The sequence below is a fragment of the Meleagris gallopavo genome, chromosome 22, assembly GCF_905368555.1.
Source record: "Meleagris gallopavo chromosome 22, MGAL_WU_HG_1.1, whole genome shotgun sequence".
In the NCBI taxonomy this organism is placed as follows: domain Eukaryota; kingdom Metazoa; phylum Chordata; class Aves; order Galliformes; family Phasianidae; genus Meleagris; species Meleagris gallopavo.
The window spans coordinates 1,356,534-1,384,287 of record NC_139425.1 but is presented as its reverse complement, the minus strand read 5'-3'; the positions used below and the strand labels follow the sequence as shown (position 1 = coordinate 1,384,287).

General features: G+C 51.8%; 3 protein-coding genes across 3 annotated transcripts in view; 2 read left to right on the top strand and 1 right to left on the bottom strand.

The window, feature by feature from the left end:
- The first annotated feature begins 596 nt into the window (after positions 1–596).
- MAP1LC3A (microtubule associated protein 1 light chain 3 alpha) lies at positions 597–13,294 on the top strand. The gene is made up of 4 exons (XM_085241818.1): positions 597–757; positions 7,385–7,440; positions 11,542–11,648; positions 12,075–13,294. The coding sequence occupies exons 1-4, from the start codon at positions 718–720 to the stop codon at positions 12,235–12,237; spliced, it is 366 nt and encodes a 121-aa protein (XP_085097944.1). The 5' UTR covers positions 597–717; the 3' UTR covers positions 12,238–13,294.
- Positions 13,037–26,212, bottom strand: LOC146542906 (uncharacterized). The gene is given in 3 exon segments (XM_085241834.1): positions 13,037–22,037; positions 23,701–24,724; positions 26,157–26,212. Coding segments are annotated over 3 exon segments (1,824 nt in total). The 3' UTR covers positions 13,037–21,293.
- MMP24 (matrix metallopeptidase 24) overlaps positions 24,115–27,754 on the top strand; it is a 45,649-nt gene continuing 42,009 nt past the window's right edge. The window contains exons 1-2 of the mRNA XM_085241815.1: positions 24,115–24,248; positions 26,179–26,327. Coding sequence (XP_085097941.1) covers positions 24,150–24,248; positions 26,179–26,327 — 248 coding nt within the window. The 5' untranslated portion in view covers positions 24,115–24,149. The remainder of the gene's footprint in view (positions 24,249–26,178; positions 26,328–27,754) is intronic.

The following is a 27,754-nucleotide window of genomic DNA, read 5'->3' as shown; positions in this document are numbered from 1 at the left end:
TGGGTTAGTTTAACAACAGTAACAAATTCTTCATATTCTTTGCAGTCTGTAATGTCAGTCCACTTGCCTTATCTCAGCACTACAGCTTTCACTTCTGCATTTTTTGATGAAAAGGACCCTTTTGATAATCAGAGCGTTTTTAAGATGCATGGAAGCCTTTATGTCTCTTTGAAGCAGGGATGTGCTCAATGTCTGCCCGTTTCCACAGCTTGTCGTACACCACAACACTGCTTTCATTGCAGCATGCCTTCATGGGGACATTAAGTGTGGCTCTCTGCAAAACGTTGTCACTGTTTGCTGCTGGGTTTGATTCATTCACAGCTCCAGAAATAGCCTGCTCTATTTGTAGGCGTGATTTGGTCCTCAAGGCACGCAGGCAGTGTGTGCAGCGGGGTGAGACGGCAGGATGGGCCGCTCCGGGGTGTGAGGGGCAGTAAGCAGAGCGGATGGGGGCTTCATGCATGGGCAGAGTGGTGGGACGGGGGGTGGCTTTAACTAGGAGAGGGGAGATTCAGGTCAGATGAGTATTAATTACTCTGAGGTAATCAGAGCGGAACGGGGCAGGCGGCACCGCCCCTCACAGGCACGTCCCGGTAACGTCACGGCCCTCCGCCGCCCCGCCTGCCGCGGTGACGTCACCGCCCGCTCCGCCGCAGCTCGCGCAGCCGCGCCATACGGAGCCGCCGCCGGCACCCGCGCTCCGGCCCGGCCGCCGCCATGCCTTCGGACCGGCCCTTCAAGCAGCGCCGCACTTTCGGTGAGCGGGCGGGCAGGGACGGGGCGCGGCGCTCGGAGGGCGAGGCGAGGCTGGGGCCGCGCGGTGCCGCGAGGCGGGCGGTGCCCTCCGGCCGGGCTGTGCCCTCGGGCTCCTTCTCCTCGCGGCGCCCGGACGCTCTTCGCAAATCGCCCAGGTGCCCCCGCCCGGGTTGCGGTCGCCGTGCCGCGCTGCCGAGGCCTGGCGGGTTCCGCGCTCGCGTGGAAAGCGGCGTTTTGCTGAATGGAGGCGGTGGGAAATCTCCGATGAGGCGGCGGTTCCCGCACGGGGCGCGGCGCTGTGCCAGGCCCGGCAGTGCGGGCTGCTGGAGCTGCTGCTGCTCCTGACCTTTGCCAGCCGGGCGGCTGAGCCCAGCGACCCGCAGCGCTTCTCAGAAGCTTTTTATTAAAAGCGACAGCATCCTAAATGACACCCTTAGTAACCGCCTGCTGCCGAGCTGGTGGGAATCGAGCGGGAGGCGTCTGCTTTGCTTTTGTACGTTGTTCAGACTGGAGGAAAACAAAACTTGAGGCTCCGAGTGACTGAAGGAGAGCAGGATTAAAATAGACCAGGAGGGTAAAGGGGGAGAGAGAGTTGGGTGCTGTGAGAGCCGCGGGTGTCTGCGCCATCCTCTGCCCTTTGGCTCCCAGCTGATCTGCAGAGCTCAGCAGGAGGAGGAGGAGGAGGAGGCCGCTTTGGGTCAGGGCTGGGATCGCTGGAGAAAGTAAACACGGCTTGTTTTCATCTTCAGCTCATTGCACAACGGGAGCAGGAAGCAATTGTTTACAGTGCTGTTGGAGAGAGCCGATGGAAAATATTTCCAGTGCCACTGCACCCTCAGAACGGCTCTGTTTGTAAGGCCGCGAAGCTGTAGAGAAGTGGAACAGCTCCAAGGGAACAGAAAAGGCAGAGTCAGAGTGTGGCTGTTTACAAGAGCCGCCCAGGCTCCGGTGTCACCGCACGTGGCTTGGTGAGGCCTTGGCCCGCTGCCCTGAGCTGAGGCTCTGCTGTTCTTTGTGCCCGTTTTCCCCCTTCTTGTAGTGTTGAGATTTGTTTTTCCATCGAGTTTCTTCTGCTTGCTCATCTGCTTTGTCTTGGGTACATTCTGAATACATTTTCTGGATTGCTGTGAGTTGTTGTTGAGGACTCGAGTACAGAGCTGAGGCACGGGGCTCTCCCAGTGCCTGATACGCACCCCTGGGGGGGCCCTGCTGGGAGTTGTGCTCCCTGCTGTGTCTGTGGCAGTGTCTTTGGTTTGGGGGTGAGGTCTGACGGAGCCCCTCAGCTCCATATACGAACCTGCCTGTGGATGCTGAGGGAGCTGCATTCTGCTTAGTCAGATCCGTGGTAGGAGTCCAGAACAGTTCCCAGAATGAAGCTGTGGTCTGTGTCAGAGGAATGGGGTGTCTTGGCTGCAGCCCATGCGCAGCCGCCTGCTGACCCTGCGGTGCTTCCTATGAGGAGAACATCTTTGGGCTGAATGTCCCATCCCAGGTGCGGTTTTCTGGGAGTTTGCCTTCAGTTCTGGCAGCGTACTTCTCATACAGGAAAGGCAGCAAGCAGGGAGAGCGGCGCATAGAACTGAAGAGTGGCCTTCATCAGGTGGCAGCGGGTTGAGAAGGGGGATTGTCCATCTCTGCTCTGCCCCTGTGAGACCCCACCTTGGTACTGCATCCAGCCCTAGGCTGCTGGCACAGGAAGGGCATGGAGCTGCAGCAGCGGGTCCAGAGGAGGACACAAAGGTGCTCAGAGGGCTGGAGCATCTCTGCTATAGAGACAGGCTGAGGGAGCTGGGAGCGTTCCACCTGGAGGAGGGAAAGTTGCAGGGAGGCCTCATTGCAGCCTTGCAGAATTTAAAGGGAGATTTATAAACAGGAGGAAAATCAACTTTTTACATGGGTAGATGGTGATAGGACAAGGAGGAATGGTTTTAAACTAGAGGAAAGATTCAGATTAGATGTCAGGAGGAAGTTTTTCACTGAGAGGGCGATGCAGCCCTGGCGTTGCTGCCCAGAGCTGGAGTTGCCCTGTTCCTGGAGGTGCCCACAACCATGGATGGGGCCCTGGGCAACCTGATCGAGCGGTTGGCAGCCCTGCCCATGGCAAGGGGCCTGGAAATAGGTGATCCTTGAGGTCCCTTCCAGCCCAAACCATTCAGTAATTCTGTGACTCACCTGGTGTGAGCTGGCCATGCTTATACCAGTGGAAAGACCACTAATGGACAGTGTCCCACGTGCCATCCTGTGCTTGTCATAACTGTTATGCTTCATAGTCAGTTGGCCTGGAGCTGAGGCTGCTCACTGGGTTGGCTCGTCTGCACGCCATGCTGTGAGGGTTCATGTAATGGTGTGCAAGAGCTGAGAGCCCTGACATGAGATTTGCTGCTGCTCTTTGGTGCCTGGCTGTCTCTATCTGCTTGTGTTACTTGCCAAGGGCATTGTGAGACCTGATGTGGGCCTGACTAACAGCACTTATGAAAATGCTGTTAGAAGAAAAGGTAAACAAATGCTGAGGACAAATGCCAGTGAGGTATACAGACCACAAATGCTGATCTTTTTTTGTTTTTAAACAAAAGCTCCTGACTGATAGCCAGCAATAATACAAAATACAGCCTGCATGTATTTTGTTGATTATTTAACATTGTCTTTGCTACAAAAAACATGAAGTATCCACTGAACCAGCAGGGTGGAGGTGCTGCTGAAGGTAGGACCAGCAGCCCTGGCACTCAAACAGCAGCACTCCGTGCATCGTCTTTTTGTTGTGCTCTCGGAGCAGTCTGATGCCTCTTGTCTTCAGAAGGCTGTTTGGGAACAGGCTGCAAGGAAAAAGGAAGGAGCTCCTGCTTGGCTCTTGTGCCTGCACAGCTCACTGCTCCCACGTGCTCCAGTGACCGGCCGCCACCGTCTCTTTGTACGTGCATGTGTGTGTTCTCCTGCATTCAAATGTAGCTCTGTCAAAAATGCCAGTTGTTTGCTTGAGCAATTTGAAGTGTCCTGAGCAATTCTGAGAAACAGGAGTGTGTTCCTGCTGTCTCAGAGATTTGTAATTTTCAAGTTGTGAAGATGGAAGAAAAGGTCAAACAGAAGGCAGAGGGAAGCCCTGGCAGAGGACAGCCTGCTCATCATACAGGAACTGGTTGTTCTTTTTCCAGGACTAGTGAAACTGTGATTAAACAGTGAGCAAAAAACAGTCCTTTATCTGGAACACTTAATGTGAACACAGTGTACACAGTCCAAACACCATGTGGAAAATATTTTTCTTAATGTCAAAGGGAAAGCTCTTTACATCTGCTTTCTCTTTCTCAGCTTCTTCTGCCTTTCACACGGCCCCTGTTCCCTGGAAGCAGAGCTGTTGGCTCCCTTATGCCTTTTTGTAGAAGGGTGCCCTGAAACTTAGTGAGAAAGCCTTTGCTTGATTACCTTCAACTGATGTGAAAACACCTGGTTGGATTTAACAACCTGGTGATTTCTTTCCCTGTCTGATTGTAGTGCATCCATCCTTTCTGGAGCATCAGGGCTGATACTTCCTGGGTACAGAATCATAGAATCATTATGATTGGTAGAGACTGCTAAGATCATCAAGTCCAACTGCCAGCCCATCCCACCGTGCCCACTGACCATGTCCATCAGTGCCACATCTCTGTATTTCTTAAACACCTCCAGGGATGGTTACTCTGCCACCGCCTTGAGCAGCCTGTGCCACTGCATCATCATTCTTCCAGAAAAGAAATTTTTCCTAACATCCAACCTGAACCTCCCCTGGTGGAGCTTAAGGCTATTCCCTCAGATCCTGTCATTAATCAGCTGGGAGCAGAGGCTGAGCCCCTGCATCCTTTCAGGGGGCTACAGAGGGTGGTGAGGTCTCCCCTTGCGCCTTCTCCTCTCCAGACTGAACAGTCCCATTCCCTCAGCACTCAATTACTTTGTTCAGGTCATCTGTAAAGCCATTAAACAGGGCTGGTCCCAATACCGACCCCTGGGGAGCTCCACTAGTGAGTGGAACTCCATTCACCACCACTGTCTGGACCTGGCCATCCACCCAGTGAAGAGTACAATTGCCCCAGCTGTGGGGGCTGCCAGCTTCAGGTGCATCCCTTTCCCCTGGGCTGTAAGTGAAGAGAAAAGGCTGAGGGGCTGAAACCCAAGCACTGTTCTGTTCTTCAGGCTCCGTTCCCCTGCCCAGACCCAGCTCTACTCGCCTGGCTGCGGCCATGTCTCTTTGCTTGGCATCCCCTATGGTGATGCGATTTTGTGCTTTTCTGACTCTGTGTTTTGCTGGGCACGTTGGGATGCCCACTGGTGTTGTGGAAGTCCTGAAATTGCCAGCAGAAGTAGCACTGTCTGAGCAGTGGGGGTCTGATATGCACCCTGCATAACCTGGACACCGTGCTGTGTGACCAGAGATCAACTGTCCTGACTTGAGTGTACACTTCCAGTTGCTGTGACACTGCTGTCCCATGTATGCTCCCAGGGCAATGCTGGCCTCTAGGCCTTGTCCTGCTTTCCAGACGTGGGAGGCTGCTGCTGCTCCTGCAGTGCCCTGGCCAGGAATGACCTCTGCAACACTGGGCAGGGATGGGCAGGTCAGCTGTTGTGTGAGCCCTGCACGTAAACATGGGTGGATTTCCTGGTAGGTAGAGTCCTCAGGGCAGTGCATTACGTAAATATTTATTGACCTTCATCTGAAATGAGCTGTGCAATGTGCCCACCCCTTCAGCCATCACCAGCTCATCCCAGATGCATCCTGATTTCACACCATCCAATTCTCCATGCCAGAGATCTCTCGGTGAGAGAACCACAGTGACAGTGCTCTGTCCTGGGGCTGACCTCAGACATCAGCCCCATGTGGGCTGCAGGACACGCAGCAGGAGCCCCATGGCTGCTGGGGGCAATGGCCCTGTTCACGTGCACTGAGCTGTGTGGCCTCCTGCCAGAGGCAGGGCTGAGGCTGGGGCTGAGTCCATGCTTTGCCTTGCCCTTCCCATGCAGCTCTGGCTCGGTTTGGGAGCTGCTGACCTTGACATTGTGTCCCTGTGCTGTGTTCTTACTGCAAGTGCTGTTGGTCATAGCCGGCAGGGCCGGGCCTGATGTCCATCACCAGTGCCTGACCCCCCGAAATGCCACCCCTTACACAACCACACTCTTGCAGGATTCGCCATGTGTTCTCCTTGTGTTCCCCCACCCCTATCTGGGGTGGGTGGAGCTGTTGTGCTTTCCTCTCGCCTGTGTGCAGTGCCTGCATGGCAGAGCGGCGTCCCATGGGCGCTGCTGGTAGAGGTCAGTGCTTGAAAAGCCAAAACATCTTTCACTGTTCTCCTTAGCTGGCATAGTGACCTCATCCCATATTGCTGTGGGAAATGCTCTATGCCCAAATCTTTGAGAGAACAGCTTGGGAAGGACTTGACTCAAGAAAACTGTGGAGATTGCTGTGTTTTGTATGGTTTGCAGCATTGCTGATGGTACTCAACAGCTGAAACTGCAGTCAGAGGAGAGGCGGTTTTTCTGTCATGTGCACAGCTACAGAAATAACTCCTGTCTTTCAGTGGGCCATAGCAGGGAGTATTTTGGGAGTAGCCAATCAAAGGTGCGGGTTTTGCCTTACTGCTGTGCTGAGCTCTCCCATCGTGGTGTGGGGGCAGCTTCATGGGACCCACACCGGAGCTGGGACGGGGCTTTCCCCGTGGGTGGGGGCAGCTCATTCATCATTGCTCAGCCCCTCCATACAACAGCTCCATCCTCTCCTGCTTCAGTCCCTGCCAGAGTCAGGAGTGCTGCTTAATCTATGTAATTTTACTTAATTAGGCCACATATAAGTTAAATGAAAGATGGTGTTACAGCCATTCCTGTGTGACATGGTGGGTGCCTTCCTGAGGACCCACGCCCACCTCCCAGGCAGGATGGGGACTGTGGGTGAGCACCGCCTGCTTCTTGCAGGAGAGAAACATGGAGGAATGTGCACAGAGGGAATGAGCTCTGTGTCACAGGGTATGAACTCTGGAGGAAAATGGGTTAGAATGTTTGAGAATGGTTGCAGAAAAAAATCACTCTTCTTGCTTAATTTTTATTCCTATTTCCACAACAGGTCTAGAGATGCATTCTCTCAGATCAAGAGCTCTTGTAGCTGCAGATCTATAATAGTGCGGGATTTCTTCTTGGCAGGGCATGTATCTTTAGGACAGAGGCACTCTGCCAGATAGCACAGGTAGAGGAAATGGGCAGAACCCAGCCCTGGTTGGAGGCTCCCTTGGAGGAGCTGCTGGGAGGACCCTGCTCAGGGCAGAGACCCTAAAGCTGCTGCCGCCCAGCTTTGATGGGCGTGAGCTGCACCTGCTCATGTGGATTTAAGAATATGGCTTTATAATCCTTACATCTCATGTTAGTCGCTCCATTTCCACATGTTTTACTGGGCAGGGTGGCACTTAGCTGCTCTGGTGGCTGATTGGGGCGGTGAGAAACTCCAAAGGGCTACTCACTGCAGCTGATATCTGCCTGACAGCGCCTGCTGCAAGGCATGTGGGAATGGTCTGAGGAAGCATTTGTATTTTTTTTGCCATGTCCCTGCTGTCTGTTTGTGGCTCGCAGGGCACAGTCAGCTACTTCTAACTTCCTTGCTTTACTTTTTTCCTTCCAGCGGATCGTTGTAAAGAAGTACAGCAGATCCGAGAGCAGCATCCAAACAAAATCCCGGTAAGTGCCGATTCTTGCTCTTCTCATAATGATCTCTTAAAATCGCTCCACCTGCATCAGAGGGCTGCCTGTGCATGGCAGTGTGCCAATGCAGCATTGGGCTGATGGGGCAGATGGCCCCGGTGGAGATGGCTGCAGTCACACCTTCCTGCTGGCAGGAGTGTTGGCAGGCTGTGCTTCAGGGCTGCCTCCTCGGTTTCATGCCTCCTCGCTGGGAGCTCTGGGCACAGCCTGCAGCAGGTACTTTAGAAATCATCTTCTGCCCACTAGAGGACAGACCAAGCCTATGCCTGCCCAGGCTGTCGGCTCTGGCATCTCTTTCTGAGCCCATTGAGGCTGCGCCCTTTGAGGGCTTAAAGCCAGCTCTTGTGAGCCTTGAAGAATCTAAAATCATAGGGAAGCGATGCTGTTTGACCCAACCTGCTCAGCTAAGTGAGACCTGGTGACTCACGGGCAGCATTGCTGCATAGGATGCATTAGCAGAGGCTTAGGGTCTGTCTGGTGCACGTAAAGAAATATCTATAAGGTTATGTGGTAACAAAACACATCTTCACACCCACGGAGGAGCACAGGGAGACATAAGGCAGGGGATCCGAAGTGGTGGATGGAAACCTAAACTGCACCCTCAGAGAAAGGGATGGGTTGCTCTGGGCTCCTGCCAGGGCTGTTCAAAGGACCGTCATTGTCCAGGGCAGGTAGGCAGCAAGATGAGCCCCTCTGAGGCTGAGCGTTATGTGCATGTTTCTACTGAAGGGTCTCCACCCTGCTGGGGAGGACAGAGGAGGCTGTTGGTGATGTCTGTGTCCATGTGAGTGCTGATCTGTGTGATTTGCCATGCAGATAGGTACATCCTGTGTGATGTGTGTTCTAAACACACACTTGTGTTTGTGCCTCCTGAGTCTTGCTGGCAGTCGGACCTGGAGACATGGAGCTGCAGCTGCATTGCCTCTTTCGGGCTGCCGTCTGGTCCCACTCCCTAACAAAACCCTTCCACCTCTTCAGCATTGGCCCTACAGCAAGGCTTTTGTCTGCAAGTGCTGCCCGTGGGCCTGGTCTGCCCAGGCTCTGCTGTCGACCCTCCCACCCGTGCCTGGCTCACAGAGGATTCCCCCCACACTGGTGGGTACCCCCATAGAGAAACCCTCCAGGTAGGGCAGCAGCTTGGAAGAGGACCCAGAAGGGAAATGCTTTTGTATCCAAGCCCAAGGCCTCAGGGATGTAATATTAGCATTTGATCATACATTTCTCTCTTTAGCTAGACAAGAACTTCATGTCCACTGGCCACCTGTTCCCTTAACCGGGTTACCCAAATAGCAGCTCGTGTTCTGGAAATAGAAATTCCTGGAGCTGTTCTACACGACAGACCGTGTGTCTGCTCAAGGCACAAGGCAACTTTTTCTTTAGCAGCCAGGACATCCTCCTCAGCCCATTCTTGGGTTAATTGAGAGGCATTTGTTTGTGGGATGGAGCTGGCTGGTAATTAGAGATGCCTTCCTCTGTTCCTCTTAGAGATAAGTGAGAAGTGAGCCTCAGTGCGGCTGCACAGGGCCCTCTCTACATCAGAACACAGTGTGTGAGCAGCTGCCGTGTCACTGTCACCCTTTGTGCAAACTGCTGTTAAAATCTGAAGCTCTGGGTGTTGCCTCTGTATTTCCCAGTGGGCAGAGCTGCATCCCTGCAGGCGGCAGTTGTGAGCACCCAGTCCCTCCAGTCTCTTCATCTCCCTGTAGACAAAGTATTCATCTGTGAAAGTGAGACTCAAATTAGTAGAGCAGGATGGCTCTGATTGAGTTTGCCCTCCCTCCTGCAGAGGGGAAGGGAAGTTAGGTTGGTAAGAGGCGTCCTGGTGCAGAAAATTGTTCTTTCAGCAAGGCCCCATATGGCAAAAGGGGCTGAAGGAGCGGTACCTATTTTTTTCACGTTGTTCTGCTCTGGTGAAAGAGGGGATGTGGCCAGTGTGAGAGCATCTTAGAGGACTCAGAGGCCCTTCATATGCTAGTCGTCCTGTTTCTTGGGCTCCTGGGTTGCTTTGTGTGAGTTTCAGAGGGTGCTGAGGTGCAGAGTTCCTACCAAAGTGTCTTGCACCTCTCCCTTGTCTGGGAACTGCCTGAGATGAAGCTTGGCCCATGGTGTGGGGCACTTGTCAGATGTTCCAGCCTGCTGGTGGTACTGCAGCATCCCAGCACCTGTGTCTCATTTGGCTTTGATGAAGACAGAGCCTGAGAGCTATGCTCAGCTCTTCTCCTTACATCTCCTCTGTTCCCCATAGCTGTCTCCATTCTCTGGGTGCTTCCCCATACTCAGTCTCCACATTGCTCAGCTCTAAATTAGTTTGCAGTTAGAGAGAGTATGGTGTGTGTGTGCAGGCTCATCCCAGCTGTGGTACTGCGTGGTGTTGGGCAGCCTCTTGGTGAGCTCTGTGCTCCCACAGTGTCCTGTTATATCAGGTGCAGCAAAGGGAGGGGCTCCTACACGTGGAGGTGGTGCTGAGGCCGTTGGCCCCACCGCTCCCCATCAGGTCTGCACAGGGCATGCAACATTGCATGCTTGAGATGCAGGGCTGCTGTTACTGGTGGTGAAGGCCCACCAGTGGCTGGCTGGCTGAGAACTGCTCCCTCGCTGGTCACAGCGCCGACCAGGGCTGCCTTCTTTCCCAGGGCAGCCTCTGCTGCAGAGAGAACAGGAAAGGGCGTGGGATGGGCACGAAGCTTTCTGCAGTGGGAAGAGATCTGGATGTTCCTCCAGCACCCCTCTGACAGGTGTCTGCAGGGGCCCTGGGAATGCTTACTGCTTTTGTTTGCACTCAGGCAGCAGGAGAGCATTGCTGCTGGTGGCAGAAGCCAGTGTGCATCATCAGATGGTTGAGAGAGGTGAATGAAGCAATGCTACCTGAGTTCACATCTTCCTTTTGGCTCTGCAGAGCCATCTCCTGGGCCCTGTGGTCTCTGCTCCTCCACTGCCAAAGGTGTTTGTGGTCTTCTGGCTGTTTCTGTTGTGAAGGAGCTGGGAAAACGGCTTATGGGAATTGCCATACGTGGAAAATAAGGTTGAGTTCAACTTGGAGAGCACAGCGAATGGATTAGTATACAAGTGTCATTCTGTGGAGAAAATAACTGGGTACTGGAGAGATGTGGGAGTCCAAACGTCATTCTGAGGGGAATGAATTGAGCTTTTGAAGTAAGATCATTAATTTCTATAAATGCCTACCACCTTCTTTCTTAGTAAACAAACAGCACATTTCCAGGTGGCTTAGAATAGTAATTGTAGCTGTCAGGAAAGACATTCATTAATTATAATGGATGAGAAAGGTGGATAGAAATCCTTGTTTTGTCTTTTCAGAAGGTAGGTGTGGTGAGAACTTTATTGATGCTGGGGGAGGACCGGCCGGGCTGTTCCCTCGTGGCACTGTGCTGAAGTGGCTGTAGGTTTCTGATTAGCTGTGGAGTCGGTGTCTGGCTGTTAACATGTGGAACGGGACTGGCAAAACCCAGCTCCCCTTTCTGAAGGAATGCCTTAGGTGATTTTGCAGCCTTTTTTAAGAACTTTTTTGGGGAATATCTACAGCTTTTCCTAAACAGGCAGAGTGATGCTGAAGTGCAGCTTCATGGTGCAAAAGGGAAGGAAAAACATCTCTTGCTGTGCAGAGGCTGTCTGGTCAGACTGGTTGGCCTGGGCCAGCTCCCTTCTCTATCCCTGTGGCCCCTTCCACCACATAAGTAGACGTTAGGTCCTTAGCTCAGCTTTGGTAAGTCTGAAAGTGGTATTGGTACACTCTAATGCTGTTACAGATCCCACCTGGTAGGGGAGGTGCACAAATGCCTACTGTTTCACATTCAGCCGGAGCAAGTGATGCTTTAGTCACTTATCTTGGATGCTATCCGTGGTCTGGTTCAAGCATACAGGTGGCTCTGCTGAAGATAGTCTGCAGCCAACCTTCTGGTCTCTGCTTGTGACCTCTTTTTGCTGTTCTGCCAGGGAGAAGCAAGGTGGGGTCTCACCTCGGCTTTTCCATTTGTGTTGGTTTGATCTGCGTATGATCTTGTGGCCAGGGGTTGGGACATTGTAAACTGTGGATAACCCTCCTCTTTGCTCTCTTCCCAGGTCATCATTGAACGCTATAAAGGAGAGAAGCAGCTGCCAGTGCTGGACAAGACCAAGTTCCTTGTCCCAGACCATGTCAACATGAGTGAATTGGTCAAAATAATCCGGTGAGCAGGGTGGCCCTGACTGACGTGCTGTGAACACACAGTGGTGGGGTGAGGATGAGGCAGAGGCAGCTGCTGAGGGAGGGGATGGAGGACAGGAAAACCACAGCAAGTTTTGCCAGTTGTTTGTGTGAGGGGCACGTGATCGTTACCTTTCCCTCAGGATATTCCTGAGGGGGACTCCAGTCTCCTTCCTGTATCCTTCAGCTCCGATGGAGGAGGAGAGCCCTCTGCTTTGCAGCAGTGCTTGGGGAAAGGGACTTTGCTGAGTCCTCCCAGCTCAGAAGGCCAAGAGCCTCCAGCAGCTCAGTGTGGCTCACCAGCAGCACGTCCTGATGCCAGCCTGGCCCCATGTGAGCAGTGCTTTGGGGGAGGCAGGACTTGCTCTCACAGTGGGCTGACCCAGACCTCCTGCCCTTGCTCCCACAGGCGCCGCTTGCAACTGAATCCCACCCAGGCTTTCTTCCTGCTGGTGAACCAGCACAGTATGGTGAGTGTGTCTACTCCCATCTCAGAGATCTACGAGCAGGAGAAGGATGAGGATGGCTTCCTCTACATGGTCTACGCTTCCCAGGAGACCTTTGGCTACTGAGGCCTGCCGAGAGGTGGCACGTGGAGACAGATTAACTGTGGCACATGTGCTCCCGGCCCTGGGAGACAACAACCGGAGGCTCATGAGAGGGGGACAGTGCTGACTCCCTATCTCTCCCTCCTTCCTCTTCCCATCACCCTCTCACCAAAGAGGCTCATGGCGTGTGTTGGACTCGCACAACCCTTCACTTCTGTGTAGATTAGCCCCGCTCCATCCACGCACGTGTGTGTGCATATACATACAGGCACCCAGGCACACACATCAGGCCTCGGCTTCCCATCCCATCCCCTTGGCGTAACCTCCTGCTGCTCTCGCTGTGCTGTGTGTGCGTGTGTGTGTGTTCCTAGCCTGCTGCCAAAACAGTTTGGCTGCTGGTGGAGAGAGGACAGGACGCTGTCACCTTCACTTTCAGTACAAGAAGAGCTGCCTCCTCCTTCCAGACTCTAATAAAGGGCAGAAAGTCTGCAAAAACAACAAATGTAATCATTGCTCCTGAGTTTTAATTGATTTTAATTACACCCATATCAGATTCTTGGTGCTACTGAGTAGATGTAGGCGTCTCTGTATGACTGTGGATAATGTATATCCTTTAGATTTGTTTTATCGGTTTGTTTGTGTTTTTTGTTTGGTTTTGTTTTTGAGGGACAGGTTGGAATGGGGAGTGGGGTAATCTTTCCTGTATTCTGTAGGGCGGTCAATCAAGCTTTGTTGCACTTTAAGGCATAGTAGATGTCAGAATGGAACTTACTTTTTAATTTATACAGGTTTGCCATATTTAGTGCTGCTCCTCTGATGACAGTTGTACCTAGATTGTCTTTCTTTTTTTTTTAAATAAAAATTATTTCCCTTCTCTCTGTCTCCCCATTGCATGCAGTCTTTCAGTCTCAGTGTGGCAAAGAGTTTGCTCAAGGAATGTATGGATTTGTATTTGCTATGTTCCCGTTCCAGTTTTTCATGTATTATACCAGAAAAATGTATATGATAAAATTCCACCCAGTTTAATCTATACAAAGGTATATATATATATAATAAATATACATTCAAGTTGTGTCTTGTAGGTATGTTTTGTTTCCATCTCATTTGTCTATGTCAGTGCGTCCCTCAAGATAAGTGATGTATACGTGATGCATGTTCCTCATGTTTGCTGGCACACTGTATGCCCAGCCCTTGGCGCTGCTTGCTCCAAGGTATGGCAGAGGGACTAAACTAAAAGTGGAAACTTGGTTTATAGGCCAGAGCATTGGATAGCAATGTGGTTAACCTACCTGTGACATACTGTTAGGTAGCTCTCTTGTGACTGAGTTGCCTCATGGGAGAAAAAAGCTTTGGAGTTGGAGGGATTTGCACAGACTCACTGCTTTTAAAGAAGCCTTGAGCAGTGCTGGAAACCTCCCTGAGTGCTCAGCCAAAGCTGTTTTCCAGCCAAAAGCATGGACTGAAAATGTCATTTAGCATTTCAGTGTCTTCCCTTCCTTTGCACTTCCTAGCAAAGATACTCTTTGCTCGAGTTGCTGCTGACAGTTTTGTTCATGCCCTGTGCCTGCAGGGTATTTTGTGTCCAGAGAAGGACCTGGTGTAAGGGACAGGTCCAGCAGAGAGCATGTGGGTGGGTAGGTGGAGAAGAAAGACAGCGGGAAGCCAGCAGGAAGCACCATACCCAGCAGAGTACAGGCAAGAACAGCTGCCCCACTGCTCCTGGCAGTTAAACCAACAGTGGGAGCTGCCCCTTTGTTAAGTATTGACCTCAGATTTTTAAACTGGTGCCAGAGCTGAAGCCCTCCCACCAACCTCCCGGCAGGGTAGGCTCCTGCAGGTGATGGGATTGTGCCTTGCTTCAGCAGCCCCAGCAGCAGCCATCCCAGATGAGGCTTTTCTTGATGGGAACTGGTAACATAGGATCAGGCACGGGTAAACAGTGGGCAGGAGAGGCACCATGGAATGGAGTACTGGAGCTCACTTTTCTGTGTCCACTACAAATACAGTCATCTACAGACATGCGGATTCCCTTCATAAATATGGCTCTCTACTACGTGGATGTTGTTGAGCTGGTTGGAACCAGCTGGGACAGGGCCCCTGATAGCCCAACACAAAGGCAAAGCTGCCCTTAAAGCACCACCAGCTGTCTCCTGTAAAGAGGCACGGTTGGAGAGGGGCCACCTGATGCTGTAGTGCTGCTTATGTTTCTTTTGACTTCTGACCTCTTTCTCCATTTTTCTCACAGGAGGTAAATAGAGTCTACTAGGAAAGAAAAAACCTGAAGGCAGATGCTGTGGCAAGTAACAGAAAGACATAGCAAGAACCTTGGATGCAAATAGAAAGGCCACACTGTTTCTTGTCAGCGATTTGATTTGTCTCCCTGTGAGATTGAAGGTTGGCCCAGAGAATTCTGCAGAAGCACAATTCCCTGCAAGATCCTCAAGAAGGGACTCAGCACAAAGAGCAGCACTGTCCTCAGTGCCTTATAAAAACCAGGCTTCCCAGAGCTGGACCCAGCCCCCACCACAGCCCAGCTGCAACACTGGTCTAAACAAGACCAACCTGCAGGCTATTTCTCTCCACCTTAGTTCCAATGCCCTGTTACGTTGGGTCTCAGCTTGATGGAGGCCCTCCTGGGCATGACTTGCGGGCAAGCTGCTCCAGCTGGCCCTGCTTTGAGCCCAGGGCCTGCACTTGGTCCCTTCAAAAGCCCCTTTCCTCCGCAGTGCTTTTGTCGTTCTCTGAAGAAACACAGACATCTGTGTCTATCAGCACGAGACATGGAATTTCCACTCAGAAATGCTCTCTTTTTGCCTCAAAATCATCTTCAGTAGCTGTGTAGGAGTGTATCGGGTGGGCCACACCTCTAACCCATCCCCACAGCCATCACCTTCAAAAGATCCAAAGACCCATGGAGCCTGTCTGCAGCTGCTGTGCTTTTCACTTCCCTGGCCCTCCTTCCTGCAGTGTCACCCTTGGTTTCTTGCACCACATCGAGCAAGGCATGAGGGTCTGCATCAGTGCAGGGCTTTCTGCCACTCCTTGTCTCTCATTCTTTCCTTCAACTCCCTTTTCTCTCCTCCCTGTTTTTTCCATTCTTCTCCTCCAGTGTGGCTGTTCCACCAGGCACAGTCTGTGAGAGGTACCACAGCCCTTCTCATCCCTAATCTTTGTGCCCAGTGTGCATAGCAATAAGCATGTAGAGTCAGAATCCACACGAAGGTTTCCATTTTTATCCAGCAGAATTAACTGTTCGCTGGTCATTCACAAAGCAAGCACAACACTGAATGGAATGGTGGTTATTTATACATATATTTTTGCAAAAATGTTTGTCTTTACAGTTTTTAATTCATTACTCTCAGCTTCACTAAATGATGTACTATGGGGCCAGAAGTTTTTAGACTTGGGAGGGGATAGCTGTTGTCTCCTTATCTTCATGCTACAACTTTTCCCCTGCTTTGTTCTGCAGAAGACAGGCTTGGTGCCAGGCTGCACAGGGATTTTGACCCTGAGTGGGAGGTCCAGCAGCCTGCTACCTTCTGCTCTAACTTTCTGTCCTCTGGGTCAGAGGTAGGAATACAGAGACACACTTGCACACTTATGCACTCCAGTCCCTTTTCTCCAGGCCAACTCCATATCATCTTGCACTTCCCCTCCCACTCCATAAACTCCATTGTTAACTCCATAAAATGACATATTTGGCACGGGCCATGGGCAGAAAGCTCCCTAGGACTGTTGAGGTACCTACCCACATGGCCTTCCAAAAATCTGCGGGCCTCCAACGGCGTGGGAGCTGCTCCTCTCTCCACTCCCCAGCAGTGGGGCTGCTGCCTCCCACCCAGCCAGGGGGAAGTTCTGGGGGAAGAAGTGTTTGTGCTTCAGGAGGGAGCTGAGCTGCTGCTGTTCATACAGCGCCTGCTGTGACAGGACTTGGATTTCAGGTGGGGCCCGTAGACTCAAGTGTGACATTGGCCACTACTGCAGAGGAGATGGGCAGAGGCCTTGAGCCCAAGTGGCCGGGCAGTTAAATTCACCTCACTTTTGTGCTGTGAAGGGCATACATCGTGAGGTTGGATGATGGTTGAACTGAAAGCTTTACTGAACTTTCTGTTTATGCATCTGTGGGAAAATGAGTCTGTAGAAGAACTGCAGTTCTACTCAGCTCCCTTCATCTGATGTGGAAGTTCCAGTGCTATCTATATTTCCTGGGCTGTTGGGAAAGATGTGCAGAGAATCTAGTTTTGAAATTACTGGCAATATTAACATCAAATGCCTCAAGGAGGCAGTTGAGAGCGGTTTGGGTTTGGGAGAAGGAATGGCTCTTCTGAGATAGGAAGGTACAGCTGGTATTTTAATTGTGTGTGAATATAACCAATTTTAAGAGAATCAAATCTCTGTTCTGTGAGGAGTTTCTGGTCACCGTGTATAAAGTAGAAACCTTGCTCTGCAGCTTGAGGCGCAGGTCTCCCTTCACATCCCAGTTGGCCAAGACGGTGGGATTGGCACCCTGAAGATGCTGGGGGCAAGCGTTGTATCCTGGGGGTTTTGTTATCTTTTGTTATGCTTGCTGGTAAACGTTGCACAAGAAAGATGTGCTTTCTCTTATTGTTCTGACATTGCTGCATTTGGATGACGGTAGGTCTTAAAAAGATAAGTCAACATTATTCATGAGTTTATAACTCTGTACGTAGAGGGAAGGCTGAGCCTTTCTTGGTGTCTGTGTTGGTCATCCCTAGGAGGTCTTCTGAATCTTCTCCAAACTCATTAGCTTTCTTTCTTGCTCTTTTGTTTCTCCAGGTGGATGAGGAAGCCTCAATACAGAGTTCCAGATCCTTTCCACCTAGGCAGTAGCCAGAGGAGAAAATGGTATGTGCTAACTGGACAAAACTGGCAGCAGAAGTGTATAACTTAGAGGAATAGTCCCCTGTTCAGCCCTTTTTGTTTTGGGGGCAAAATTACTGTTTGTTCAGAATGCGAACTCTGTAATTCTGCAGGCCCCCAGCGGTAGGAGGGCTGCTCTTCTCTCCACCCTCCCTTCCCCAATGTGTGGGATTGTTGCTTCCCTCATGGTCAGGGCTGAATGGGTGGAGTCCTCGCTCTGGCACCTGGCCCATCCCAGCTCCTCAACACTCAGGCAGTGCAAGGCAGCCAGACAACAGCAGGAGTGGGAATTGCCAGCAGGGTGTTGGGGCTAAGCATGTTCCCAGGGAAAGCAGCACAACTGCTGTGTGTCCCCCGACCAGTGACAGGTGGCTGCAGCAAGTGCTCTGGAAACCCATCCTGAGGAGGCCCGTGTTGGTTGTTTCAGTGTTCAAATCTGCTTTGCCATTGCTGGCTCTTCAGGTTCTGCAGGTTGGGTTTGTGGTTGCAGTAGGCCTGCATGTGTGGGTCATGCAGGCTGTTGTACTCTGTGCACAGCAGAGAACAGCGTGGATCTTCCAGATCAAGTTGAGAAGGCTGGTTGAGCTGGAAGAGGCGTGTTCCAGAATTGGGACTAGGGATGGAGAGAGGAGCAAACACACAAAGATGCTTCCAGGTTTCTCAGGCACACAGTTTAGCCTCTTGCACACTCAGTTGGAGGATAGAGTCATAGAATCGTATCATAGAATGGCCTCGGTTGAAAAGGCCCACAGTGCTCATCCAGTTCCAACCCCCTGCTGTGTGCAGGGTCGCCAACCAGCAGACCAGGCTGCCCAGAGCCACATCCAGCCTGGCCTTGAATGCCTCCAGGGATGGGGATCCACAACCTCCTTGGGCAACGTGTTCCAGTGCCTCACCACCCTCTGGGGGAAAAACTTCCTCCTCATATCCAACCTAAACCTCCCCTGTCTCAGTTTAAAACCATTCCTCCTTGTCCTATCACCCTCCACCCTTGTAAACAGCCATTTCCCCTCCTGGCCTGGGTGCAGCATTGCAGATGGGGCCTCACAAGAGCCGAGTGGAGGGGGACAATCACATCCCTCTCCCTGTTGGCCACCCCTATTTTAATGCAGCCCAGAACATAGCTGGCTTTCCGGGCTGCAAGTGCACACTGCTGGCTCATGTCCAGCTTCTCATTTACTGGGACCCACAAGTTCTCCTTTGCAGGGCTGCTCTCAAGGAGATCTTCCCCCACTTTGTGTAAACACCTGCGATTGCCCCAGCCCAAGTGCAGCGCCCTGCACTTGGCCTTCTTGAACCTCACTATGTTCTCATGGGCCCACTTCTCCAGCCTGTCCAGGTCCCTCTGGATGGTTTCCTTTCCTTACAGTGTATTGACTGCACTGCTCAGCTTAGAGATGAATCGTGCACATTTCCTTGAGATACCACAGCACCTGTTGTAGAGCAGGTGCCTTTAAGGCCTCCTTGGCATGATGGCAATGCTGTGCATATGCTTTGGCACTCAAGGTCTTCAGTCCTTCCTTCAGCCCACCTCTGTACCCTTTTGTGGTTCTCTTCTCATTTTTTACCTTAAGCTGGACTCTGCAGAGGCATGGTTCCCTGCAAGCCTTCTGCAGCCCCAGCATGAGAACATACTCCTCAGCTTCCGTAGAGCATCGTCTGGCCACAGTGCAGTACCACATGACCCAGGATGCTGCATTCAGCCCTCTCTGAGAACACAGTGCTCACCTCTCTGGTTTTCCCTGCTATGCTCATCCGTATGCCTGGATTTTTGGAAACCAGCAGAGCCACAGTGCTGGATCTTTGCGGGAGCTCTCTGGGAGCTGTGACTCTCTGCTGGCACCTCTCAGTCCAGAGGCAGCCATCTATGGCCACCCTAGCTGGTTTCCGAGCCAAGGGAGGCATTTCCCCATTATTGCATGACCACTTTGCCACACCACATCAGTCAATCCTGTGCCCCTCTGGGAATGCAAGTGAGCAAGCTGCTCCAGGGGACCCTGCTTTGAACCTCAGATCTGCTCTAGGTTTCTTCTGGCTTCCATTATAGGGAGCACCACAGGAGGTATGTCAGCACTTTCCAGAACTATACAGCCCCACAGATTGGTGGGACAGATGTGCAAGCTTGCAGAATTGTAGATTTGGGAATTTGATTGAATAATCAGTGAACATTTTGTTATTAGAATTTTAATCAGATATAAAGTAGCCTAATCATCCTGCTTTTTATAAGGAATGCTTGCCTTCTGTGCTTACATACATGAATGAAGTTGTAAATAACTCATTGCTCACTGCTAAGATCAGGTGATTACAATCATTCAGGAACTGAACCTGTAGAAAACAACAGGATGTGCTAAATGCTCAACTTACAAATTACAAGTATCCCATTGTTTTTTAAATTTGCATGGAGATTTTTGCTTGGTCATTTGTTTTCTTTCTTTTGCTTATGATCTTTGTAGGATTTTCATCATATAAAGTAGTATTAATATGGAAGGAAAGATTATTTCCAAGTACTGACTGAATACACCCATTTATGTTTCTAATGCACTAAATATCAGTGTGTAATGTAACTGCTGTTTTTATCTGTCCTTATGCAACAGCATTGTTGATTATGTCAGAAGTTGTCCAGTTCTGGGAGAAATACTATTCTCAGTGATGCCAGGTAGTTTTTCCACACTGTGTTTTTAGATAGATTTCTTGCTTTCATATAGAAACAAATAGATAATGATTTAGCAGATGGATCTTTCAGGCAAGGTTAAAGTAAGGCTTTTTGGGGGGGTTGGACTCGATAATCTCTAGAGGTCCCTTCCAACCCCTACAATTCTGTGATTCTGTGATATGGGGATGTCCCAGAGTCGTTTCCTTGCCTCTTGGTGTAGGAGTGAGGCACTGCCACTGCTCTGAAGCAGAAGTCTTCTCCTTCCTTGTCCTGTCTACTGTTTAGAAAGGCAAGCCAACAAGTGAGACCAGCAGTGCTACAGGCTCTTGTGATCGGTCATTTCTCTGCTGCCATGCACGGCCTTTGTTGAGCCAGCTGTGATGGGCCCTTCACAGCCCAACTGAAAAGCCCAGGCTACCTTTTAGGTGCAGACTACCCCCCAGCTGACTCTTGCAAAGGACACTGTTGGAGCTGGGCTACTTCATACAGTGGTGCTACTTATGTTTCTTTTGACTAGTGATCTCTTTCTCTGTTCTTGTAAGGTTTTAAGGGAGGCTTCTGGGAAAGTAAAACCTAAAGGCCAATGCTGTGGCAGACAGAGGTAAGACACAGCAAGAATCTTGGCTGTAATTAAAGAGGCCACCTTCGTTTCCTGTTCTGAATTTGATTTGTTTCCATGTGGAACTGATTGTCTCCCCAGGGAATTCTGCAGAGAAGTATGATTCCATGCAAGCTCCTCAAGAAGGGACTCAACACCTCTAGAGGAACGGGCTGTCTGGCAGACTTGCAGGCCTGTGGAAAAGGGGTAACTGTAGTAATATTCCATGGTCTCTGCTCTGTTGGGGTTTCCCATGTGCCTGCCAAAGATTCTGTGGGTACAGAGGTGCAATCTAGGGACTTCTGAAGGTCTTCCAGCATGCCAGGAGCACCTCGCCCAGAGCCACACCGGATGGGTGGCAGGAGATGAGGTGAGCTTTGGAGGTCCTTAGAGGGACGGCTCTCCTTGCCACCTCTTGGGCAGGGCTCTTTGACAGCAGGCCTCCCGGAGCTCAGCTGTAGCCCACGCGCTGCCTGAGCCTTAGAGCTCTGCTCTGATACGGAGCCCACCGTCCCAGATGCCGTGGTGTTGGCAGACACCTGCGCTGCGTTTAAGGCTTTTGCTACAGCTCATTCTCTACAATTTTCTTTGCTCGTGAAACTACTTCAGTGACAATGAATTTGGCACAATCAGGAAGCAATTCTTCTTCCTGCTCCTCCTTCTCTTTGGAGATGGTATTTTCAATGCTCTCTTTTACAATGCTGCAACTCAGATGAGAGACCACAGCAGTGCTTGGCATTGGTTGGATTATGGGCAGCTTTTCTCTCTGCCTTGTTGCCAAGCTCTGCTCTTCTGATGAGCCTCGTCCTTCTGTCCTGCTCTGCCATGACAGAGGCACCTGGGATGGCTGCGGTTGCCTCTGAGAGAGATGGCTGTTGGGAATTTCGATGGTTTCAGAATATTCAGCACCAAACTCTTGCTCAGAGTGAGAAGCTACAAAAGATTGCATCATATTGCAGGCACTTCCAGCAGCTTCTCAGATGGCTTTATCAAGGGAAGCCCATGAGGATGCTTTGTCAGAGCTTCCCTTCTGCAAAGGGAAGGGGCTTCCCAAGGCTTCCCAACATTGTGCAGCATGCTCACTACAACTTTCCTTGCCAGCAGTGCAATTTCCTCCTCAGGGTTGAAAGAGGAGATCTCTGAAGACTCTGCTCTATCTGAATTTCCTAGCAATCTTTGTCCAGTTCTGAAGGAGGCTCTACTTAAGGCACCGGCAGATGGATCCAGTGCCTTCATCCCCTCCAATGCTTCTATTGCCTGAGTCTTAACTGCCTCTTGAAGACTCTGGTCTTCCCTGTGCTCTTCAGACATAGCTCTGAACTCATCATCTCCAGGGAAGCGTGGCTTTCTTGCTGAGGCAGCATCAGCACAGATGCTTCCAGAGAGCTTGGAGCCTTCCCTGCCTGACTCAGGTTTGGGCAACTTGTCAGGCAACTTCATTGCATGTCCTGTGCTCTTTGAATCTCCCTGAAGATCTTGTGGAACTGAAGCCACTTTCAGCCTTCTGTGTCAGCCAGACTGCAGAGTATTGCCTGGAGGAGGGCCAGCTGGTTTGTGAGGCTGCAGAGAGCTGGCTTCCTCTTCCACAACCAAGTTCACATAAGTGGCTAAGCCCAGGCAAGATTTGTCCATGTCCATCATCAGTCTGTGGGCAAATTTCTTCTGCTGGAGTATCTCCTGATGTAGCTCCTTCTGGAAGAGGACAATGATTTTAGGTTTGCACTCATCTCTGAAAGCCCTCCCTGCCTGCTGCTGCCTTACACAGAGTGAGGACCAGCACTCTGCTTCAGCCACTCAATGAGAGCAGAAGAGAAGGGATATCCTTGGCACATTGTTTGCTTGAATGCATCTTTCCAAGTCACCCACACACCAGCATCCTTTGCTTGCTCAGCTCTGAGCTGGGTTCCTCTTTCCAAGCCTCAGTGTCTGGCCCACCAGCACAGCCCTCACCTCTTCTGCATTCCCTGCCTGTCTGCAGCTGCTGTGCTTAGAATCATAGCATTGCTCAGGTTGGGAAAGACCTTCAAGATGAAGTCCCACCTCAGCCTAACCATACCACCCCTAGACTCATAACAACCCACTGCTAAATCATCTCCATGAGCACCACTTACTCTGCTTCCCACTTTCCTTGCCCTCCTTCCTGCAGTGTGCACGAAGTGCAATGTGAATTAGGTTTTTCTTTTGTGGAGCTTCACCAGAACTCTGGTCACCACAATGTCTCTCTCCCTGGGCCCTGAGTACACTGCCAGAAAATTAAATCTCTCCCATTATCACCTGGAAGACAGAGGTGAGCTGCAATGCTCTGCTCTGGGCTTTAAGAACTTACTGATCCAAAGCTCCTTTGGCATCAGCACTCACAGAGCTGTCAGCCAAATTTCCCCTTGCACAGCTGCCTCGTTCTTCTTTGGATCCCATTGTACTTAGGCTGGACTGAACCAGCCCTGCTGCCCTCTGCCTCATGCATACCATGAGGAGGTGTACACTGCTGTACCTCCTGTGCCTGGGGCTTCTGCACAACTTGATCCTCTCAAGGTCCCCCATTTCTCTCTCAGCCTGTCATGGAGGGGTTCCCTCTCTTGGACCATTTTTGTGGTCCTCCTTTGCATACACTCCAATAGGTCCACGTCTCTTTTGCACTGAGAAAGACATCTGGACGCAGTGCTCTAGGTGAGATGTCAGAGCAGAGGGGCAGGGTCCCGTCCTTCACCCCACTGCTCACTCTGCATTGGATGCAGCCCAGGACATGCTTGGCTTTCTTGGCTGTGAGGGAAAACACTGCTGTCCCATTTCCAGGTTGCCATCCACCGGTACTGCATCATCCACTTTGGCAAGGCTGTGCTGTCTTCTGATCCCCCAGCTTGTATTGATAGTGGAGGTTGCCACGACCCATTCACTACCTTAAAACTAAATCATTTCAATAAATACCTTCCTAGAAGTGAAGTGCATGGTGTAATTATTCCCATCTGGGATGATCTCCCACTAGAACAAGTTACTCAAAGTCCCATCCAACCTGGTAGAGTCCCGTGGATGGGGCACCCTCAGCTTCCCTGGGCAGCCTGTTTGAGTGCCTCAGCACCCTGATGGTGAAGAATTTCCTCTTCATAGCTCATCTAATATCAACACTAGAGAACTGACCGACGGGAGCCCTCATGGCAGCTGCGGCCGAGCTCTGCTCTGTGACAGCGACTGGACCTGAGGGAACGGCATGAAGCTGCGTCTGCACAGAGCTGTGTCAGGGGAGGGGCAGCTGGGTGTCAGCGAAAGGCCGAGCCCCAGAGGTTGGTGGGCATGGCACGGGCTGCCAGGGCAGCGGGCACGGCCTGCGCTGGAGCTCAGGGAGCGCTGGGACACCAACCTCAGCCGTAGGGTTTGGGCGCTGCTGTGACGAGCACGGGATATTCCGTGCTTTTGGACACCCGGCCAACAGAGCTGCACCGCTGTCCTCCGCCTCGCGCTGCTGCCGCACAGGAGACACGCGAAGCATCCGCGCGGAGTTCCGCCCGCCTCCGAGAGGGGAAAGGAGCGCGTTCCGTGAGGAGAGGCCGGCACGGAGAGACGGAGCCCTGCTGCAGCCGCGGCGCCGCGCGGGATCCGGGGGCCGCCGCGAGCCCCTCAGCGCTCTCCGCAGCGGGAACCGCCCGCACGGGGCTCGACCCGGAGAAGCACCCGCCGCCACACCGCGCGGCCCGGCCCAGCGGAGGAAGAGGCGTCGCCGCGGCCGCCGCCTCCCAGTTCCGCCGTCCCCGCGCAGCCGCAGCCCGCGCCGCCGGGCCGGAGCGCTGCCCGGAGCCCCGCCGCGCTGCCATGGCGCCGAGGCGGCGCCGGGGCCTGGCCGCGGCGGGCTCCCTGCTGCCGCTGCTCTGCGCGCTGCTCCGCGCCGCCGCCGATACCGGCACCGGCCGGGTGGGTGCCGGTCGCGTCGCTGAGGGGAGTGGGGCGGCCGTGCCGGGAGGCCGCGGAGTTCCGCGGCCGGGAGCGGGGCGGGGGGCGGTCGGGGCCGGGCCGGGAGGCGCCCACGAAACCTCCGCGCCGTTCCGCTCCGGCCGTCGCTCCGGGTCCCGCCGCTCCGCACGCCGCCCGCCCTGGGAGCCGCTGCCCGGCGGGACTCGGAGGCGCGGCCTCGCTGCCCGGCGGCTCTTCTGGCCGTGCCCGAGCTCTTTTCCTGAGCGCGTTCGTCTTTCGGGGCCGAACAGGCTGCCGTGCCCTGCTGTGTGCCAGGGGAGCGTGCGGTGCGGTGCGGTGCTGCGGGCCGTGCCGTGCCCTGAACCCGCTGGCTGGGCCGGGCCGGGGCGGAGCGGGGCTGGCGGTGCTCGGGGACGGCGGGCTTCGGTGGGACGGTGGTCGGTGTCCTCGGGCGTGCTGTGCGTGTCGGAGGCCAACTGGAGGTGCGGGGAAGCGCAGAAAATGCCTCGTATCCGAGCAGCTCTGCGACTCGAGCTGTTGGCGATGCCTTTGGTGGCCACGCTGTGAGTCCAGTTACTTCGTGAGCGTTGGCACCGCCAGCCCTGCCGCTGCGTTGTGCTGCTTTGCCGGCTGTGGAAGCAAAGCCTTTCTGTCTCCCTTGTATCTTCTTAAAAAGAAATGGGACTCGCTGTCCCGTCACGCTCCTCTCCTGCACTGCATCAGGTTAAGGCGGATGTGCCCTCCTGCCCTCCCTGCTCTCAGCTCGTTTGTTGGTGGCTGGCATGTCGTCCTGCTGGTGGGAGGAAGCTGCTGGGCTCTGTGTAGGGCTTGTAGTAATCTGTGTAGGGCCTAAGCAAGCGTTGCCGAGACGCATAATGCCCGAGCTGGGCATTATGAAGGTTTTATAAATCTCTCTTGGGATATGGACCGTGCCAGGGCAGTTGGACATCCTTCTGTTCAGTTATTAATGCTTTAGGTTTCTTTGCTGTGTTTCTGGATGTTGGGGAGTTTGTCAGCTAGGTTGCATTGATTTCTGTTGGGTATAGGCCAGACAAACTCCCACTGTTGTGCGTTCGTTGAATGTTACCTTGAAAGTTTGTGAAAGCAAGCCTGCATTCAGAGTTGCTTTCTTTTTTTTTTTTTTGTTGATGATGTTGTTGTTGTTTTTTCATTTGTTTTTTTTTTATTATTATTTAACATTGAATTAATGTGACTTTTTCTCATGATAGTACAGTAATACAAAAGAAAGTCTTGGTTTACTTGGCTGGTTTTTAAAACACTGTCCCTGGCCTGCAAGTTTGATGTGGTTTTATCTAAGGCTGTGTTTGAGGGGAGTAGAGATAAAAAAGGTTCTTCCCATTGTTCTGCTCTGAAAACTGTTGGGAGATACGGTATTGAGAGAACAATACTGAGAGTCCTTGTTAACTTTCTGGGGGAGATGCTGCTGTGCTCAATGCAGGCATAAAGCAGAACTTGTAGTTAGGGGAATTGCCTAGGGCTGCTGAGCTGTTGGCTCGGAACTGTGGTCTGGGAGCAGCAGAGGCTATTTGAAGCGTGTTGCTGTGGGAGCTGAGCAGCCTGGTGGTGATGGGCTGGTGGTAAGGCGTGCAGGAAGTCTCTGGGATGAGCGTAGTCTGCACAAGGAATGGATCTCCTGGGGTATTTGTGTTGCACCACAAACCTGAGTCTTCCCCAGTTAGTCAGTGAAAACGCTGGCTGTTTCTAATTGCCAGGCCTGCATCATCCAGTTAGGACAGATGGTTGCTGAGTCTGCCCAGAGATCCACTGCTGCTCCCAAAGCTCACTGAAAAAGAGAGGCTGTTGAACTTACTGTGCTAGTTTGTCACTCTTTCTTCTGAAAAATGCTTTGATTTGTTAAGCTGAAAACTTACTGTGGCAGAAACTTACGATCTGTTTCTTTCTTTTTCAGGGTTGGTTAAAAACTTATGGCTACTTGCTTCCATCTGACAGCCAAATGTCTGCCGCGCAGTCGGGAAAAGCTGTGCAGTCTGCAGTGGCCACTATGCAACGGTTTTACGGGATCCCAGTAACAGGAGTTTTGGACCAAACAACTCTTGAGTAAGATTAATGTGGGCTCATTTTATGTTTCATTCTCACAGCCTTGTCTTGTTACCTCAGTAGTTGTCCCAGGTGCCAGAAGTCTTCAGAAGGGATAGATTTGCCTGACTGAGCCCATCAGAGGAGTCTCAGTGTTTGCATAGAGGTGTCCCTAATGAACATGTGGACAACTCCAGCTTGATCTTATTGTCTGCAGTGCTGTTTGGGAGTGTGAGAAGCTCTTGTTAAATATCATTCTTTATATGGGGATCCCTGTTGCTACTGCAAGGGTGAAGTGTGAGGCTTCTGAAGGTAGTGAACCTCGAGGGTTTCATTTATTGCATCTCCGTCTAGACCTAGGTGAAAAGCTGGCTCCAGAAATGACCAATGATAGAGTATTTCTTAATGAATTGCAGCAGTGGATCTGCGTAGATGCTGCTTCTGGAGAGCTCCAGTTCTGAGTTGAAGTGAGCTGTGATAGTCTACATTGAAGCAGAGCTAGAGGAGAGCAGGGCTTTGTATGTGTAGCTGATGTATAGAAGCTTGAAGGTGGAATGCTTATGAGTTGACATAGGGTGGTGAAGAAGGGGCCATGAGCAGCTGCTGCCTTGTGGATGGTGGGGGAGGGAGCAAACTGTATGTGGAAGCCCCTGCTTTAGTAAGCAAAAGGGTTTTTCTGGAGGAAAAGAAGGTGGTGCCCCTGTTGTACTCGGTGTATGAAGGCAGGTTTTATCACTGCGTGGATACTCAGTGGCTGATGGTGAAAAAATCTTCTGAAACAAGTCTCCAAAGACTTGAAACCTGCAACCAAATGCATGTGTGCTGTGCTGGATTGTGCTGTTGCTGTGTCTAACCAGTAGGTCCATTTGCTGTATGACAGGGATGAGTAGGAGTACCTTCTTAGGAGTCAGGCTAAAGAAAAGAGAAGTCCTAACTGCTGTGAGCCTGCATTTTGAATGGGAGGGGAAAGTCTTGCTGGGCCTCATTGGGCTCTGTTATTTCCTCGGACCCAGCTGTGGAAAGTCATACTGTTCTGGAAGCTGAGGAAAGGGAGAAGAACCAGCAATGCAGACTGGCTTTAAGGGCTCCAAGTTAGTCAGGTGCTTGCCAAGTTGTTATTTCAATCTGTGATATAGGTGTGGAGATTGGACTTGTGACGTTTTCTGTCACTTCTGTTGGTGTCATAAGCTCTGTGCCTTTAAAGGTTTGGTGTGTAATTGGTCAGTGTGTAAAATTATTAGTTTCTATGGCTTCTTTATCAGGCAGAAAATTCTGTATCTTCTATTTACACTTATTATAGATGCCTCATGTTCTTTATCTCCTCCACGCAAACCCTGAGCTTGGGCTTTCTTCCAAGAGTGGTGTCCAAGTGTGTGGAAGCTGCTGTATAAGCCCTGCCAGTGAGAGTGGGGAATGGGAAGGAAGATGCTGTGGCCTACTGGTTTTTA